Source organism: Chelonus insularis, unplaced genomic scaffold (genome assembly GCF_013357705.1).
Source record: "Chelonus insularis isolate UGA/USDA-ARS -01 unplaced genomic scaffold, ASM1335770v1 contig_3_pilon, whole genome shotgun sequence".
Classification (NCBI taxonomy): domain Eukaryota; kingdom Metazoa; phylum Arthropoda; class Insecta; order Hymenoptera; family Braconidae; genus Chelonus; species Chelonus insularis.
Window position 1 is genome coordinate 2545864 of NW_023276556.1, and position 18948 is coordinate 2564811.

Genomic DNA, 18948 nt, shown 5'->3' on the forward strand with positions numbered 1-18948 from the left:
AAAATTATTATAGTTAAGTACTGAAGTTTATTCATTTGTTTATCATAAATTGAAGTAATTGTTTACAATAAGATTGTTTTAACTTTAATTATGGAGAAAGTGTATAGAATTAATATATCACATTAAAATATTGAATTTCAAATTCATTTATAATTAATATTGTCATTTTATGTACAATTATTTATTTAATATTATTTTTTATATTCTCTCATTTACTAAAATTATCTCTACCATTATTTATCAGCTTAAAGAAGGCCTTTCACGAAGCAAGTGCGTATAACAATCAATAATTGGGTTGATGTACAGTTGGTTCATTAACCAAGTATGTAAAAGAATGCACTGTCATCATTAACAATGAATTATCAAGTATCAACTAATGTCTTTTACAGATAACATGATTACAATAAGAATTATTCATATTTTCATAAATAATACTAAAAATTCAAGATGCTAAACTCAGTCTTAGTCTAAACTTGATGATAAATCCCATCGCATTGATCGTTCCACAGCCATTTTCCATTTAGAATATCGCAAATCTCTTTCTGAAAACACAATTATAAATATTCAATCATAAGAATAATTGTTTAAAAGACTTGAGTAAATAATTGTATCAGAGTTCATTGATTTACTTACCATCCTCGCTAATTTGAGGACTAAACTTTGTCATCTGTGACGGATTGACTTCACTGATATCAATTAAACCCGCACCAACACCAGCTAAAATTGCAGCTCCAAGTGCAGTAGATTCAACCATATGTGGTCTCACTTAAAAATGAATAAATCATAATTATTACTTCATAATAAATTTTTAATGATTAAATTATAATTACAAATCATTAACAAAAATTTTTATCACTCACCAACATTAATACCAGTTAAATCAGCTTGCAACTGCATAAGAAGATCATTTACAGTCATTCCACCATCGACAAGGAGTGTATTCAACTTTGTTCCAGAATCTTTGACCATAGCTTCTAAAATATCACGAGTTTGAAAACACACAGCTTCCAGTGCAGCTCTAATAATATGATATTGTTGTGTTTCTTCCGTAATACCACAAATGACTCTAAAAAATAAATTTATTTATGCAAATCCGTATGGATTATCCATTTCGAATAATATTTAGATACAAACTGAAAATAAAGTTTCGAAATTAATTATCATTTAAAATTACAACAAACCCTCGAGCATCTTGTTGCCAATGTGGAGCGTACAGTCCAGAAAATGCTGGAACAAAATAAACATCCCCGGAAGAGCGAACACGTTCTGCAAGATCTTGAGTTTGTGTTATATTATTTAAAAGTTGTAAATTATCTCTGAGCCATGAAAGAGCTGCTCCTGCAACTGCCACTGAACCTTCCAAAGCATATATTGCCGGAGAACGGCCCAGTTTATATGCCACTGTTGTAATCAATCCTTGAGTGGAATCTACTTTCTAATGAAAATAAATTTTAGCTGTTATGAAAATCATCTTAAATAGGATCATTTATCAATTAAGAATAGTAAAAACTTATGAATGATAGGCTTACAACACTGCCTGTATTGTATAGAAGAAAACATCCAGTTCCATACGTTGCTTTTGCTTGGCCCGGTTTTAGACATAGCTGACCGAGAAGAGCACCTTGTTGATCTCCGACACACTAAAATTCAATAATACTTATAAGATTAGTTTCTAAAAGTATTATAAACAAGAATAAATTTGATAATTATAAAATTAAATTTACTCCTGATATTGGAACTCCAGCAAGTGATTCGGGATCAGCTATAGTCCCATAGACTTCAGCACTTGATTTTATTTCTGGCAGAATTGATTGAGGAATATTGAAGAAACGAAGAAGTAATGGATCCCATTTGAGAGTTTCAATATTCATCAGTAGTGTTCTTGATGCGTTCGAAACGTCTGTTACATGCAGTTGACCTTTTGTAAGGTTCTGAAATTTTTATTCATCAAATGACCCGTAAGACAAATTATTTGTGACAGTGATGAATCTAATTGTAGCGGTACTTACATAAATAAGCCAAGTGTCTATTGTCCCAAAAGCACACGTTCCAGCTTCAATTGCTTGTTTAACCTTGGGAACATTATCTATAAGCCATCGAATTTTCAATGCACTGAAATACGGTGATAAAGGAAGTCCACACAGTGGTTTGAGATAATTTTTATTACGTGATTTATTTGGAATATTGTCTAATACATCTTCTAAGGTAGTTGTTGTTCTCATATCAAGCCAAACTGGAAATAAAAAATTGGAGAAATTACTTATTTATTCTTTAAGTGTATAGCCAATTCCGGTTCGTAATTACCAATTGCATTGTGAAGTGGTTCTCCAGTTACTTTATCCCACACAACAGTAGTTTCTCTTTGATTAGTAATACCAACAGCTTTAATATCAGATTTGGAAATTCCAAGGTCCTCCAAGTTCTCTATAACCTTGGCAATACAATCAGTGACAGCTTTTAGGATTTCTTTTGGATCTTGTTCGACCCATCCTTCTTGAGGATATTTTTGTTTTATTTCAATCTGATGAGAAGTTATCACCTTCCTTTTGATCACATCAAACACCTAAAAAATAATTTAAATACTCATTTTATATTCAAAATTTTTTTTAAACCAACTGGTTGATCAAATTTTAATTTATACCAAAAATCGCGCACTACTGGTTCCTTCATCAATAGATCCAATATAAAACGGTTTCTTAACATTTTCCGGCATGATGAAACGTTTGAAAAAATCAATAAGAAAAGTGAAAAGTTAATGTTCTATGTTAATATTATCACTTGTCATTGATCAATTGATAAAATTATTTGATCTCAATTTTTTTTAAACATTACATAAGAAGTACGTCGTTTTTATGACTCATATTTTCACTAATATACATATAGAAACAATGAATTACAGATTATCAATAAATAGAATGAATGAATTACGGTATTAGGATCAAGTTTGTACACGGAATCGTAATAGTGAATAATGAAATTATTAGAACTGAACAGTATGAAAATCAATGATTATTATTATTTAAAACTGCGTTCATACTACTCAAATTCGATAAAAAATTGTACATATCGTGGATATTGATGCTGCTGACAAGGTCGTAAGCCTTGAACAACTTTTTTTGTTAGGGACATTTCGAATACCCGAAATTCTAACCTTTTTTTTTAATAAAGCTGTAAAACTTTCATGAAATATAAAAAATAACATAATTATAAGTACATTCATGATTATTTTTTTTTAAAAGTAATCTCAATAAATAATTAATTTTTTATAAACAATTGAACCTAACTATTACAATATTCATGAGCTCATTCAAATTTTACCGCCAAATTTAGGTAAAATGACCAAAATAAATATCCCTATTTTTATTTTAATGTCGGTAATTTATATTTTTAATATTTATTATTGTTGTCTGGTTAATTTAAATTTATTTTATATATTATTTTATCGTTGATAGATGAATTGAGTTTTTATAATAAATATTATATTAGTATAAATATATATGTAATAAAGAGAAAATCTGAAGTAAAATTTGAATTGAGCGCGCTAATTGAACCAATGAAAGGCGAGTTACTTGCTTCATCTAGTGATATTTTTTCGGAGTTAGTTGGAATCGAAAGATAAGCGAAAAAGGCAGCGGGGACAAGCGCTTGTCTCATTTCACTCTGCGTAACCGGTAAGGAAAGTAGTGCGGTTTGTGACTGATCTTTGCACGGCAGTCTTTAAAAATAATAAATTATAAAGATAATTCAATTAAAGGTTAACGTAAGATAGATTTAAATAAAATACGTGATTGTTACAATGTTTTAGGTGAATTACTAATAAACTGGTGGCATAATAAACAATTATTACTTGACCGGATTCTTCAAATACGGTAGAGTGAGTATATTTTCATTTTTTTTTTCTCATTTTTTTACTCGTCATTTCTGACCCGTCACACGATCTGTCTCATTGACTTGAAATGTTCCCAAGACATCTTAGAATTAATTAAAAGTTCTTGATAAAAAATTCATTCATCAATTGATATTTAATAAATAAATTATTTAAATAAAGACTTGCTATTGACTTAACACCACATCAAGAAGGTCACGCTGTGGAAGAGGTTACCATTCTCGTGACGTGTCAAGCGCAAGCAAGACATGTACTCCATTCCATATGGTGGTCGGCTTCCGCTGGTCATTGACATGCTGGCATTTAACTCAACTACATTTCACACGTTTCAATAAAATTGAAGAAAGTGATTTAACTGATAATCATTTTGTTTATCGTTTATACTTTTATTTTATCAAATCATTTCTATTTTTTCTTCAACTTTATTTCATTTATTTCCTTTCGTGACAATTTTTCTTATCAGCATGAGAACTTTGGTCCAAAATTTATCAAATTTGGGTGTGTCATAAAATTAAAAAAAAATTCTAACCTTAAAATAATCAAGATTCATATTGATCGTTATAATAAAGTATTATAGAATTGATACATCATTATTTCCACGAGTTTTATTCAATGAAGTAATATTTAATTACTATCACATTGTTAATAATTATAATACTTCGGGTAAGTCTGATATATATTTTATCAACTGCTTAAATGTTTACGTAGACTGTACGTCAATTGATAAATATTAACTTCAAGATTTGCGATATTACACTAAATTTGGAAAAAACATTTATTTTTTATTTATCTTTATAAATTAATATCTTCAATATTGAAGTTTAACTAAATTTATCTGAATGACTTTGGACCATTTACAAATTTCGAATTTATCATAGGAATTTTGCTGAACATGTTACAAAGTATGACCTTTTAGATAACATAATGATCATTTTGTGTATCTTTCCCAAAGTATCTGTAAAAAATGACGAGTATAAAACAAATATGATGTTTAATTGAAGGTAAAAAACTCGTTAAAAAGGTGATTAACTAATGCTATTGCTCTTTTTTACAGTGGTACTGTAAGGACTCGACACAATCCAGGACAATCCTAAAATGCAGCAGCAGCCAGTGATGGAAGAAGGAACGGCTTATGAGCCTCCAACTTACGATGAAACATTTCCGGAACTTCCGGGCTCTAGTAATCATGCTATCAGCTTGAATCCATTACCTGTCAATAACAATATGAGAGTTGGATGTACTTCAGTTACAACGGTTTTTCATGTTCCATTAGAAGAACGCAAATTTGATCATAGTGACAAATTTGGTGAAAGCGAATCCCTCCATGAATGCCAAAAAATTAGAAAGGAAACTGGTACTCTTATAGAAATTTCGTCATCAAAAAATCAAACATTGTCATTTGTTATAAGTGGAAAACAAAATGATGTTCTCGAAGCACGCCGACGAATTCTTGCCGCCTTTCAAACGCAGACAAGTAGAACAATATCAGTTCCCAAAGAACATCATCGTTTTATTAAGGGAAAACAACGTACGAAATTAAATGAACTTGAGCAGAGAACAGCAACAAAAATTAATGTGCCAGCCGCTGAAGTCCAATCAGACTTAATAACTATCATCGGAACAAAAGAAGGTATAGAAAAGGCTGAACATGAGATCAAAGTCATTTCTGATGAAGCATCTAAAAAAGCTATTGAACGCGTAGTAGTTCCAAAGATCTATCATCCATTTATTCGAGGTGCTTATGATGAAAATTTAAATGCTATGATGGCAGAGACAGGAGCTCGAATAAACGTTCCACCACCATCAGCACCGAACGATGAAATAACAATTGCAGGTGAAAAGGAGGGCGTTGCTGCTGCTAAAAAAATGATTGAAACAATTCATAAAGACATGGAGAAACGATGCACTCTAGTATCTGTCGAGGTGCCAAGGTCTCAGCATAAATATGTGATTGGTCCACAAAGGAGCACAATTGCTGAGATCTTACAGCTGACGGGAGTCAGTGTAGAAATGCCAAGTGGTGATTCACCAACGGGTACGATAACCCTTCGAGGTCCACAAGAGAAATTAGGCCAAGCTCTTGATAAAGTTTATGAAAAAGCTAACAGTGTACGTACGGCTACTGTTGAAGCTCCATCTTGGATCCATAAATATATTATTGGACGTAAAGGTAGTAACATTAAGAAAATAATTGAAGATTTGCCAAAAGTTAATGTTGATTTTACTGATGATGTTGATAAGATTAAAATTGAAGGACCCCCTGAAGAAGTTGAAAAAGTAAAGCAGCAGTTAGAAACCCATGTAAAAGATCTTGTTAATAAATTATCTTTTGTAGAGGTTAAGGTAGATCCTATATATTTCAAACAAATTATTGGTAAAAACACTAATAGACTTGATAAAATAAAAGATCAAACGAGTGTTATTATAAATATTCTTGATGGGAATGATGGACAAAAAATTGTTCGATTTGAAGGAAATCGAACTGGAGTTATTGAAGCAGAATCTAAATTAACAACGATGATCAATAAATTGGAAAATGAAAAAGAAAAAGATATTATTATTAATCATCGACACTATGCTAGTGTTATTGGTAAGAATGGCTTTAATATTAGAGAGATTAGAGAAAAGTTTAATAATGTTAAGATTATCATTCCTGGGCCTGATGAAAAAGATGATGTTGTGAAAATAAGAGGTCTTAAATTAGATGTTGATAGGTGCCATCAATATTTAATGAAGTTGGCTAAAGAGCTTGATGAGAACAGCGATTGTCTTGAAGTGCCAATTTTCAAACAATTCCACAAGTACATTATTGGACGTGGTGGTGCTACTATTCGTAAAATTCGTGAAGAAACTCAAACAAAAATTGAGATACGGTCTGAAAGTAACGATCAAGAAATTATTAGAATACTTGGAAAAAAAGAAAACGTTAGAAATGCTAGAGATATGATAAAGAAAATACAAAATGAAATGAGCAATGTTATTGAAGAAGAAGTGACTGTCCCTAAAAATTTCAATCTCCTTGGCCTTAACAAAAAAATAATTTCCTCCATTACGGACGATTGCGGAGGAGTGACTATTACATTTCCACCAGCGGAAAGTAAAAGCGATAAAGTTACTATTTGCGGTCCAAAGGAAGATGTTGAGAAGGCAAAACAACAACTCTTAGAATATACCAAGGATCCACACTTATTGATTTATACTGATACAATGAAAATTAAATTAATGTATCATAAATTTGTAATTGGCCGTCAAGGATCAAATATTAAAAAAATCCGTGATGCAACTGGTGTAAGAATTGTCTTTCCTTCTGATAAAGATGATGATCAAGAATTAGTAACAATTATTGGAAAGAAAGAGTCGGTAGAGAAAGCCAAGGCTGATTTAGAAATTATGCTTAAAGAAATTGAGAACATTGTTGAAGATGAAATCACGATAGATCCTAAACATCATAAACATTTTTTAACTCGTCGCAGTGGAGTTTTGTCACGAATCGTTGATGAATGTGGTGGAGTTCAAGTTTTCTTTCCTAAAGTAGGTAGTGATAGTGATCGAGTGACATTAAAAGGCTCTAAAGAGTGTATTGAAGCTGCAAAACAACGGATGAAGGAAATTGTTCATGAGTTAGAATCTAAAGTTACTATTGAGTGTATTATTCCTCAGGTACATCATCGAATTGTTATGGGATCAAGAGGATGCAATGTTCAAACAATTACTTCTGAGTTTGATGTTCAAATTAAATTCCCAGAGCGCGAGCAACCAAACCACGAAGAGCAACCTCAAGAACGAATGAATGGAGATGAACATGTTGAAAGTGAAAGCCAAAATCCATTACCTTGTGATATAATCCGTATTACAGGGCAGCCGGAAAATGTTGAAAAGGCAAAGAAGGCTTTACTAGACCTTGTTCCAATTACGGTCCAAGTTGAAGTTCCTTTCGATTTGCGTCGGTTAATCATCGGTAAATCCGGTCGTGATATTCGTACGTTAATGTCGAAACATGATGTTCATATAAAAATGTCTTCTGCTGATGATAAGAAAGATTTCATAGAAATTTTCGGAGTTGCTGCTAAAATTGAAGAAGCAAAGGTTGCTATTATAGAGAGAGTTAAAGAAATTGAAGCTATGATGCAGGAACGAGCGCTTAAATCATTTGAATTGAAAGTTGAAGTTAATCCTGAATTTCATCCAAGGATTATTGGACGTGGTGGTGCTACTATTAAGCGAATTCGTACAGATCATGATGTTCAAGTTGACTTTCCAAAGAAAGGTGATCCTGAAGAAAATATTATTACTATTACTGGATTTGAAAAAAATACGTATGAAGCAAAAGAAGAAATTCTAAAGATTGTCAGTGGTTTAATTAAAGAAGAAATTAAAATTGACTCATCTGTTCACTCGCGACTTATTGGAGCTCGTGGCAAAAATATCCGAAGGATAATGGAAGAATATAAAGTTAATATTAAATTTCCTCGTAAAACTGATGCAGATCCGGATCTAGTCACGATCTATGGAACTGAAGAAAATGTTGTGGATGCTAGAGAACATCTATTGAATTTGGAGTATGAATATGTAGGTACTTTTTTAATATTTATAAAAAAACGCTTTATAAAAATAATTTGCATTTTTATCATTCTTTAATGTAAATTTTTATAAGAATAGATTGAAAAAAATACTATTTAAACGATAAAAGAATAAATATTATGGAAATATAAAAAAAATTTCTAGTAAAATGTTGGAAATTAAATTCAATATTATTTTTAAGTATTATTAAATAAATATAAACAGAGATAATTATTAAAATAAATTATAAAATTCTCTTTTAGTTACAAGATTTAGAAGAACGAAACAGGGCAAATAGAAGCACCAAACGTGAATCAGAGCGACCACTTGGCAGCAGTGAGAACGACTCAGGTTTCATTGTAAAAGGTGGGCCATGGGAACAACAAGCCCAGCCGAAAAGTGCGCCAGATACAGCAAGTGTTGCAGATTTTCCAACATTTGTTGGTCATGATTCAAACCAAGTATCCGTTGCCACTCCTGGAGGACCTTGGGGTAAACGTCGTGATATAGTTGCTGGGTCTCTTAAGTAAAACATTTCAAGACGTAAAAAAGAAATCTAGGTGAAAAACTTAGAATTATGAATAAGAATAATATTTTCCTCTGACAAAAGATAAAGAAAAAAGACTAGTACGAATTGTGTAGTGTTAAAGATTGAAAAATTATAAAAATTATCTTTAACGTCCTTTCCCTAATCCATTGCTGATGCTGTTGCACCATAAAACATGACCTTGGCCACTCTCTTATCAAATTTTGACACTGATTTTAATAAATACTTATTAACTTAAATCATCTAATTAATCCAATTTTCATAATACTTTTAGTGTCACATGTATCTGTGGGTGGAATGCATTTAATTTCATTTAATTTCAATGTTTTATTGCTATGAAGAGTTGACAACAATGAATTATGTACGAAAGAATAATTGATGAAAAAAAGTAGTTGAATTATTGAGTAATGATAATAATTATAATAATAATAAGTAAAAAATAATAATAATAGTGATGATAATAATAATTGTTAAAATGCTTTCCAATTACAGATATATTGTACTTAAGACTGTGGCTTTATAGGAATTTCATTTTATATCCAAATATTTGTGGATTGTACAATGAAATCATTTCACCTTTAATAGTGTATTCCTTCCTCCTTACTCTTGAGAATGATTTTATTTTTCATACTTTTTCTTTAATAGAACAAAAAATGTTTTATTAATCAATCATAATTATCTAGTTATTTATCAAATTGTATATAAGATTATGGAAATTTATTTTTTCGTCTCTTTCCTTTAATCTTTTATAGAAAAATTCAATTATATTTTCATAAATTATTTTAAATATTTTTTAATTCTAACGATAAATAAGATGGAATAATAATTAAAATGGATAAAGTAATCCTTAAAACTAATAAAAATTCGATTAAGTATCACGTCAAAAGTGGAATAAACAATTCATACAATAATTTATTGTATCTATTGTTTTACAAGAAAAATTATTATTAATAAATCATTTATATCTTAATTTTAAGATTTTATCAAAGAAACAGGATTTTTATGACTCTTAAATTAAAAAAAAAAAAACTTTTGTAAAATCATGTAAAGATAACGCTTGGTAATTTTAAAGGCCTGTGTAAAATTTAGTGCAAAATAATATAATAATTTTGTAAAAAGGTGAAAGTGCAAAAATGATTGATGAGACACATTGGCTAACACATAAATCAAGGCGGCTTTTTACTATACTCTTTTTAAATTGTCATTGTTTTTTAAACTTCAATGGATAACTTTATTAGTCTAATTCTTTTTAAATTACTTTTTCTGTACAAACAAAAAACTATTTCCTATCAATTTATGAGGCCAACTAGTTAATAAATTCAGAAACTAATTAAAAAAAAAAAAATGAATAATAATTGTAAACATACTATTCTGTTAAAGTGCCTTGTCTATTTTCTTCGAGACAGCTCATTTCAATTGTTAGAGGATTGTGAATATTAATTATGTATATGGATATTCAAGACAAAATAGCAACAATAATAATTAATCATTATTAACAAATTCATTAATCAATCAATAATTATTAATTATTGCTATTCTTGTTCTATTAGCTATGTGTGGAATACGAGATTTACATATAAAATAAATAGCGCCAATGTATGCTGAATAGGTTAATGGATAGTTTAAATTAATTATTAAATTAAGTACTAATACTAATAATAATAATAATAATTAGTTATAATACCAGTAATAATCTGATAGTATAAAATTGACGTATATTATCATGAGAATGCGAGAAAAAAATAATTTTCAATAAATGTGTTAATTGTATGCATGAAATAAATTGAATAGATTGCTGAGCGATTAAATATATATAATATAATATAATGATTATTATAATAAAATAACAATAGACCTATTGGGGGTATATAAAATTCACTTATATTTTTTAGATTTACAGCCATTTTTATAAGCCTACTTGGTACGATCGACCTACATGTTATATCATTGTCTCCGCATATAATATAAATATGAATGTTACATATTAATAATAATATTAATGATAAATAAAAAAATTTTTAGTTAATAACACAACATCGTGATCTAAATGTGTGAAATTGTCTCAATAAGTGAGCTATAATAATGCATTTTGTAAAATATGCTTGAATTCGATCCACTCTTCTAAATTTCACATAAAAATAATCATTATTATTATTATTGATATCAATATTAATAGCAATATTGATGTTAATATTGATGTTAACGTTGATGTTAATATTAACATTTATATTGTGGAGAAGAAATATTTTTTTCTATATTGAGTTTCAGAAAATATTCAAAGATATTGTAATTATTAAATATTATTTGCCGTACACGTTAAGATGACAGTATCATGCAACATAAATATCGTAATAGTAATAACATATAAAATGAACTGTTATACAATTTTTTGACTTTATCTTTATTTATTCCTAATTATCCTTAGTATAATACACATTTATTATTTAACTATCAATTACAATTATCCAGTAATATTTTAATTTATTATTAGTGGTATCTAATTATTTAGTTCTATCAATTGAATGTTAAGTTCATTTACAATTTTTTTCTATTCGTAATTTTTAATAATTTTAATAAAAACTACTACATTCTCAGTAACATAAAATATTGTCAACAAAATCATTTGTTTTTTGTAGAAAATATTTTTTGTTTCGTTTTTAAAATGTTAATTATCGACAAGATTACTACTTAAATCTTCGGGTTTCAAAGCTTTCAACTGCTGTATAAACCCGGTATTTGGACGAATATATGTTCTTATGTTTTTAACTTTTTGAAAGGCTTCTGTATATGATAACTTTTCTGTAGCCATTATATAACTTATTACTACAGTTGGAGATCTAGACACTCCTGCATTACAATGAACTAAAATATTGTCTTTTCGAAATTGATGAATTATTTTTAAGCAATCTTTTAAACTAGTGATCAAGTTAAACTCAGGAATATCTAAAATTTCAATAAAATGATATTGAATACCATCAAATTTAACATCCGGTTCGATTCCCAAGCTAAGAATATGTTTGATCGCATATGATTTCAATATGTCGAAACAAAAAATAGGATCTTGTGAACTCAAGAATAATCCAGGTAATATTGAATCCACTTGAAGATTAGGTTTGGTATCAATAACAAAAGGAGAAACTTTAACTTCTAATTTTGTTGTAACTCCACCAGAAATTTCAAATTTTTCACCAGCAACATTTGTCAAAAATGTTTTAGTTGGTTTCAGATTATTTTTTTTGTTTTGAAGTAAGTTTTGAAGATCCATAATTCAAAGATAATTAAACTTATTGGTTAAAATTAATTTTTTTTTATTAAACTTTTAAAATCACGTATTATCAATTAATTGCTGATATTTTTTCTGCAGAAATTGTTTCACATTTAGGCTCTACTTTTATAATATGTTGTTCTAATAATTTTTCATCATATTCCACAGATTTAAGATATAATCCTTGTGGTGGAGCAACACAATATTCATTTGGCCAGTTCAAGTATGATGGACAATTTAACAATATTTTAATATCTCTTTCTGTTATGCTTCCTGATGCAAGAGCAATTAAACAACCAATCATTCTTCGTACTTGATTATAAACAAATGATCTAGATTGGATGGTAATATTGTAAAAGTTAAAATTATTGGACAGTGGATCTTCTGGCATCAGTGGATGAGTTGGATCTAACGATATGTGCATCAAGTCTTTAACATAATTTATTTCTTTATTTGTTCTATTCTTTGGAGAAAATGACGCATAATTTTTTTTGCCTCTGAATAATCTTAAAGCATTATTTAATGCTTCTAAATCAATATTTTTCCCTCTGTAATTATTGGATATTAGTTTGAAATTATTAAAACTTTCGGGTATAATTTTCTATAATTAATTGAATATTTAAAGTGATGATTATTCTATACATTACCTAACATGCCAAGATCGTCCATATTCAACTATTGGTACTTGATGTTGACCATACTCTTTAGCAATAAAAAATCTGTAGAAATAAGTTCGTGATTTTGCTTTTCTGTAAGAAAATTCTTTATCAATTGGAAAAATATCAGTTAGCCTGATTTCATGACCACATCTTGCAAACCACAAATTAATCCTTGGGAGTAATAACTTAGGCTGATAAAATTCATTATTAGGATGTTCTAATGTTATTTCTGCCGCATTCAATAATGCATGAACACCTGCATCTGTTCTGTGATACATCAAAAAACGATATCATGCTAAATAATAATTATTGAATTTTATTTGATATCTATCATATATTGATAAAAAAAAATTACCTGCTTGATATTCTAACTTTTGGGAAACACAGACTCTGGGGTGAAGCAGCAGTAATAAAACCTGCTTCGATAGCTCCTTCTATCGAATCAAGATCTACTAATTTATTAGATCTAATTGTTTTTGCAGCACCTCTGCAAAAATTACAAATAGTAATAGGGTTAAGAATACTTTTATATTTTATGACTTGAAGTTATTCTTTGATCTTTAGAGAAGTACCTGTAACGTGTGCCGATATACGACATAAATAATAAATACTTTTGGTACATTATTATAAGTAATAACAGTGTTTAATTAATCTATATCACAATGTATTTTTATATGCTGTATTATTTCAATGTGAAAATAGATTGATAACAATAACACGTGGATTATGTTGTTCGGTGCATGTTGAATCGAAATTAACCTATCTTTACATTCCGTATAAACAGTAATACCATAAATATATACTTTAATATATAATAAAGGTTTGAAATTTCAAAATTGCTATACCACAAATATATATTCTACTTATTTTATGAAACAATTATTTTCAAATTTTATTGAAATTGTTCATATATTCTCTAAATATTTGATGTGATTTTGTATTTCGCGGCTAAATGTCTAAAGAAGCTATCGCCCTCTACAACACAATCGAAAATAATGCGGGGGTGGAAGATTCGTAAATGTTATAAACACGTGGTTTTTTTCGTGCGTGTCGATTTATTGAAAGAAATATTATTTATTTAGATAAATTATTGTATAGTATAAAATGGGTAGAAAGGCAAAATACGGTGAATCTGTCGTTCCGAAAGGACCTGGCAAAAAAGCAAAAAAACAGGGTGATCCTGTATTTCCAAGAGGTTTATTAGGTAGCTAAACAATCATTTTATAACCTAGCTTTTAAATTTGAATTAAAAATTCTTGAAATATGGATTATTTAAAAAACTTAATTCTTTTTTTTATAAATACATAGAAAGGATTATAAATAATAAACTTTTAATGCTGTAAGATTAATGTTAACAGAATCATTTTTGTTACTCCAAAAAAGTTGCTTTAAAATTAAAGTATTTCTTCATTTCTTGGTGAATGTCTATTTTTTACCTAATAATTTTTAACATTTTCTTATTTGCAGATAAAACTGATAAAACTGATAAAAAACAAAAATTTTCGCAAAAAAGAAAATTTAAAAAAACGGAGTACCAAAATAAAGGGTCAAAGTCTAAAAAACGTAAAACTGTAGAAAAAACAGAGTCAGAAGATTTATCAGATTATAATTCTGAAGAAGTAAGTGAAGATATAGAATTTCAATAGTCAATAGTAGAGTTATCGGTTAAATTTTTAATGGAATTAATTGTTTTACGCAGGAAGAAGTGACTGAAAATAATGATCAAGTTAATGGATTTGGGTCTGAACCTGGAGCATTTGTTCGTCGTAGACCAGATATCCTAGCGAGTGATTCTGAGAAAGAAAGTGATGAAGAAGAAACAGTTTTAGAAAATGAAGCTGATGATAGTGACGACGAATTGGAGAAAAATGAACATAGTGATATGAGTGAAAAGGAAGAAGAAGAAGACGATAATGATGATAATAATGAAGACGACGATTTACTTCCAATTGAAAGAGAAAATAAAAAATTAAAAAGAAAACAAATCCAACAAGAGTATGTCACAATCAATTCATAGATATATTTTTAATTTTCTTTAAAGTATCATTAATTTATTATAAACTTTTACATATAGAATGCAAGATAAAGCTGAAATGGACGAAAGTATTAAGCAATGCGTTTTCGAATTTCCTACGGAAGAAGAACTCAAGGAACCCATAAGCCTAAAAGACATTCAAAGTCGGATTCGAGATGTGGTTATGGTTTTGAATGATTTTAAACGACTACGAGATCCGGAAAGGTAAAATTTTCATAAATAATACTTATTTATCACATGAAAATAGTTATACTATAAATATTTTTAATCTTTTTTACAGATCTAGATCTGATTATCTAGAATTACTTCAATCAGATCTATGTTCCTACTACAGTTATAACTCATTTCTTATGGAAAAATTACTACAAATTTTCCCATTAGGTGAACTTATTGAATATCTAGAAGCTAGTGAAGTTTCCCGACCAATGACTATTCGTACAAATAGTTTAAAAACTCGAAGAAGAGACTTAGCTCAATCTTTAATAAATCGAGGATTAAATGTAGATCCCATAGGAAAATGGACTAAAGTTGGCTTAGTTATTTATTCATCTCAAGTTCCTGTGGGAGCAACACCTGAATATTTAGCAGGACATTATGTTCTTCAAGGAGCATCGAGTTTACTTCCTGTAATGGCATTAGATCCTCGAGAAAATGAAAGAATTCTTGATATGGCGGCTGCTCCAGGTGGAAAAGCTTCTCATATAGCTGCTTTAATGAAAAATACTGGAGTACTTTTTGCTAATGATGTGAATCAAGAGAGGCTAAAAGCTGTAGTAGGCAATTTTCATCGTCTTGGTATTGTTAATTCAGTTATTTGTAATTATGATGGTAGGAAAATTCCAGGAATCATTAAAGGATTTGATAGAGTACTTTTAGATGCTCCTTGTACTGGTACTGGAGTTGTTGCTAAAGATCCAAGTGTTAAAACCAATAAGGATCAATCTGATATTCAAAGATGTTGTACTTTGCAAAGAGAATTACTTCTTGCTGCGATTGATTGCGTGAATGCTAAGTCTGATTCTGGTGGAATTATTGTCTATTCAACATGTTCTATTCTTCCTGAAGAAAATGAATGGATTATTGATTACGCCTTGAAGAAACGCGACGTTAAACTCGTGCCAACTGGGCTAGATTTTGGAGAAGAAGGATTTGTTAATTATAGGCATCATAGATTCCATCCTTCTTTAAAACTTACTCGCAGATATTATCCTCATGTTCATAATATGGATGGATTTTTCGTAGCAAAATTGAAGAAATTCTCCAATTTAATTCCTACACAAAATGGTAAAGATGATGCAGAAGAAGAGTATGAAGCAGAAGAGAAAGTAGAAGAAAAAAAAAGTAAGAAAAAATCGAAGAATAATAAAAATGAATGATGGCTTGGATAATGATTTAACATTAAAGCTATTCCATTATGAAATTAAATGGAAAAATGCGATATCTGTATTGCAATGAGATGTACATTCTGTTAAAATAATCAATTCATACATATTTTTTATCATCTTATTGAACACATTTTTACGTTAGAACTATATGTAAGAATATAAGAGTTTCAAGAGAACTCTACAAAATGTAAGAATAAAAATACATTTTTATAAACCATGATTTTTTACTAATAATTTTAAGTTTTATACAGAAAGTTTTTTTATGTTAATGAAAAAAGATGCTCTTTAATTGTTTGTCACATAGTCTTTTAACTTCATCTGAAAAATGAATTTTTTCATAGATTTTATTATTTTATAATGATAAATACGTTAAGTTTTAATAAATTAAAGATACTAACCATCAATCTCGATAATATTGGCATTTTTTTGTTGTATCACAACATAAAATTCTCGAAGGTTAGATAATTTTCCAACAACCCAATAGTCACTCATAGTCTTAATCACAATTTCTCCAGCTTCTTTGAGCCGACTAGTGTCACTATTAATATCAGTAATTATTCTTAGCACCTCTGGAGTAGTTAAGACATTAGAACAGCGTCTATTATCCAAATGTATTGTACTTTTATAAGCTAAATTAAGCCTATTGAAGTATAAATATTTCGGTGTTGATTCAGACAAGTCTGGAACATGTTTTGAGCATTGATCAGCTACAGAATTTACTAAAGTTGTTAATTGAGGACCAAGAAATGCGTCAAGAGTCTTCAAATAGTCTATAAGGAGGCTTGTACCTTTAACAACAAATAGGAATTAATTAAAATGTTTAAAAAATGCAAATATATAAAAAAACAATACTTACTATCTACAAAAAGACAAATAGTAGCACTCAAAGCACTGTAAACTACTAGATACAATGAGGTAGGCTTCGTAGCATAGTTTATAAAAACTTTAGGTGATTTTGTAATACCGATTGATTCATTCATACTAGAAGTTCCAGTTACAAATCTAAAAAATATATATAATAATACATATGTGTATGCATTAAATAAAATTTTCATAAATCAATAATGGAAATATTTACTTTCCGTAATGAGACGTAGTGAAAGGTGATGCAGAATTTCGTGGCATTGACCCTCCATGAAATTCTTTTTCTAAATACTCTGGTAAAAGGGTACTTACTAAATAATTATAGACTACTTGCATATCTTCAGGTTCCAAACCACTCCTGAAATAAATTTTTTTAAATCTCATCATTTTGAGAAAGTATACTATAAAATTATTATGATTGGTATCATTAATATTGTAAATAACTTACCACACTAATTGATCATTATAAAGGAATGCAGTATATTTAACTTGAGGGAATGTTGCTTCCACTAAATTCATAAAGCACTGTACTTTCAGAAATGTAATTTTATCTAATGGTAAAAATTGTAATCCTTGAAAAATATCTAATATATCACGATGATTTAATTTCAGCGATGGCAAATACTGAAATAATTTTACAAATTAAATATTGAGTCAGTACTACTTAATTTTAATTGAATATGTTTAAATTTTTTACCCCAGAATAAAAATAATCTAATTTATGTTTGAGTAATGTTACAGATCCATAATTCGGATCGTTGAGAATTGTTTCGAAAGATCCCATAAACAACCTAAATCTCATATAAGCTTGCTTTAAAATTGCTTGGCAAACTGAACTTGATACTTCATCATGTTGATATTCTGTGTATTCATTTCCATCTTTAATTTTTACTAAATAAGGTACACCAACAATCTATAAAAAATATTATTTGCTTGCTGAAAACTGTTAAATGTATATTATGGATTTTAATTGTTAATTAATAGCTTTTATTACCATCACCATCCAAAAATCTGGTTCAGGTTGATAATATATTTGTCTTGTTTTTTGAGTATGACAATAATCACACGGATGATCGGGGTTTAAAGACCTAAAAAGTAAATTGAGTCACATAAAACATTATGTATAAAATGCTTCCTAAATTTTAGATAATAAATATATAATATATTACTCTGTAAATTTAATAATTGCCTCACTGAGTCCCACATTTCTGATTTTGGTATCAGCGTCAGTTTTCTCAGGATGATAATATAGAATTTTTTTTTCTTCCTAGAAAAATAAAAAAACTAAGGCTTAATATTTTAGCTATAAACAAATTTACTTTATATTTTTTAAAATTGTTCAATTAATTTTTTAAATTAAATCTTTATTATTACTTGCTACTATTCTTATGTTTAGTCTATATTATTTAATTGCATATGTTAAAATACATTCAATTGTTATTTTTTATCAGTATTATCATATTTTAATAATCTTATTGTTAGTTGCTATCTTCTTTTTTGATTTCTCACCTCTCCTTCTTTTTTGGCATAAGTTCCGTTAAAGATATAAAAATGATCCAATGTTATATTAGCTTTCGATGTCATTGTAATAAATGATTGAATATATACACTAATTATTTATCCTTTCTATTCAAAAGTTACAGTATTAATTTTTTACTTGCTATTTATATTTTTTATAACATTTTCCAAATTTTTGACAGCTAACCTAGTCGAGAAGCTTCACAACTGCTCCAAAAAAGGAGCAAAA

At 28.7% G+C, this 18948-nt stretch overlaps 6 protein-coding genes across 7 annotated transcripts; 2 read left to right on the forward strand and 4 right to left on the reverse strand.

Moving 5' to 3' along the window:
* Nucleotides 1–7: 7 nt before the first annotated feature.
* Nucleotides 8–3110, reverse strand: LOC118068610 (glycerol kinase-like). The gene is made up of 9 exons (XM_035086115.1): nucleotides 2642–3110; nucleotides 2305–2563; nucleotides 2010–2233; nucleotides 1725–1931; nucleotides 1530–1640; nucleotides 1182–1435; nucleotides 861–1066; nucleotides 634–765; nucleotides 8–542 (listed from the first exon to the last, which is right to left on the reverse strand). The coding sequence occupies exons 1-9, from the start codon at nucleotides 2711–2713 to the stop codon at nucleotides 463–465; spliced, it is 1545 nt and encodes a 514-aa protein (XP_034942006.1). The 5' UTR covers nucleotides 2714–3110; the 3' UTR covers nucleotides 8–462.
* A 528-nt stretch (nucleotides 3111–3638) lies between these two features.
* Dp1 (satellite-binding protein 1 Dp1) lies at nucleotides 3639–9055 on the forward strand. 2 transcript variants are annotated; one of them, XM_035086110.1, is made up of 3 exons: nucleotides 3639–3874; nucleotides 4941–8455; nucleotides 8710–9055. In XM_035086110.1, exons 2-3 carry the CDS (start codon nucleotides 4982–4984, stop codon nucleotides 8974–8976), a joined length of 3741 nt encoding a protein of 1246 aa, XP_034942001.1. In that variant the 5' UTR covers nucleotides 3639–3874; nucleotides 4941–4981; the 3' UTR covers nucleotides 8977–9055. The 2 variants fall into 2 exon arrangements, with proteins under 2 accessions (XP_034942001.1, XP_034942002.1); XM_035086111.1 differs by lacking the exon at nucleotides 3639–3874 and adding an exon at nucleotides 4413–4549.
* Nucleotides 9056–11489: 2434 nt separating this feature from the next.
* Nucleotides 11490–12281, reverse strand: LOC118068383 (dual specificity protein phosphatase 19-like). The gene has a single exon (XM_035085737.1). It carries the CDS (start codon nucleotides 12256–12258, stop codon nucleotides 11659–11661), a length of 600 nt encoding a protein of 199 aa, XP_034941628.1. The 5' UTR covers nucleotides 12259–12281; the 3' UTR covers nucleotides 11490–11658.
* Nucleotides 12282–12321: 40 nt separating this feature from the next.
* Nucleotides 12322–13740, reverse strand: LOC118068382 (tRNA pseudouridine synthase-like 1). The gene is made up of 4 exons (XM_035085735.1): nucleotides 13490–13740; nucleotides 13273–13404; nucleotides 12906–13184; nucleotides 12322–12806 (listed from the first exon to the last, which is right to left on the reverse strand). Exons 1-4 carry the CDS (start codon nucleotides 13537–13539, stop codon nucleotides 12329–12331), a joined length of 939 nt encoding a protein of 312 aa, XP_034941626.1. The 5' UTR covers nucleotides 13540–13740; the 3' UTR covers nucleotides 12322–12328.
* Nucleotides 13741–13920: 180 nt separating this feature from the next.
* Nucleotides 13921–16465, forward strand: LOC118068457 (probable 28S rRNA (cytosine(4447)-C(5))-methyltransferase). Its single transcript, XM_035085874.1, has 5 exons — nucleotides 13921–14121; nucleotides 14385–14536; nucleotides 14617–14912; nucleotides 14992–15156; nucleotides 15233–16465. The coding sequence occupies exons 1-5, from the start codon at nucleotides 14022–14024 to the stop codon at nucleotides 16326–16328; spliced, it is 1809 nt and encodes a 602-aa protein (XP_034941765.1). The 5' UTR covers nucleotides 13921–14021; the 3' UTR covers nucleotides 16329–16465.
* A 76-nt stretch (nucleotides 16466–16541) lies between these two features.
* Nucleotides 16542–18930, reverse strand: Ccz1 (vacuolar fusion protein CCZ1). The gene is made up of 9 exons (XM_035085875.1): nucleotides 18711–18930; nucleotides 18371–18468; nucleotides 18196–18289; nucleotides 17899–18114; nucleotides 17650–17825; nucleotides 17416–17559; nucleotides 17194–17339; nucleotides 16736–17125; nucleotides 16542–16655 (listed from the first exon to the last, which is right to left on the reverse strand). The coding sequence occupies exons 1-9, from the start codon at nucleotides 18783–18785 to the stop codon at nucleotides 16603–16605; spliced, it is 1392 nt and encodes a 463-aa protein (XP_034941766.1). The 5' UTR covers nucleotides 18786–18930; the 3' UTR covers nucleotides 16542–16602.
* Nucleotides 18931–18948: the final 18 nt, after the last annotated feature.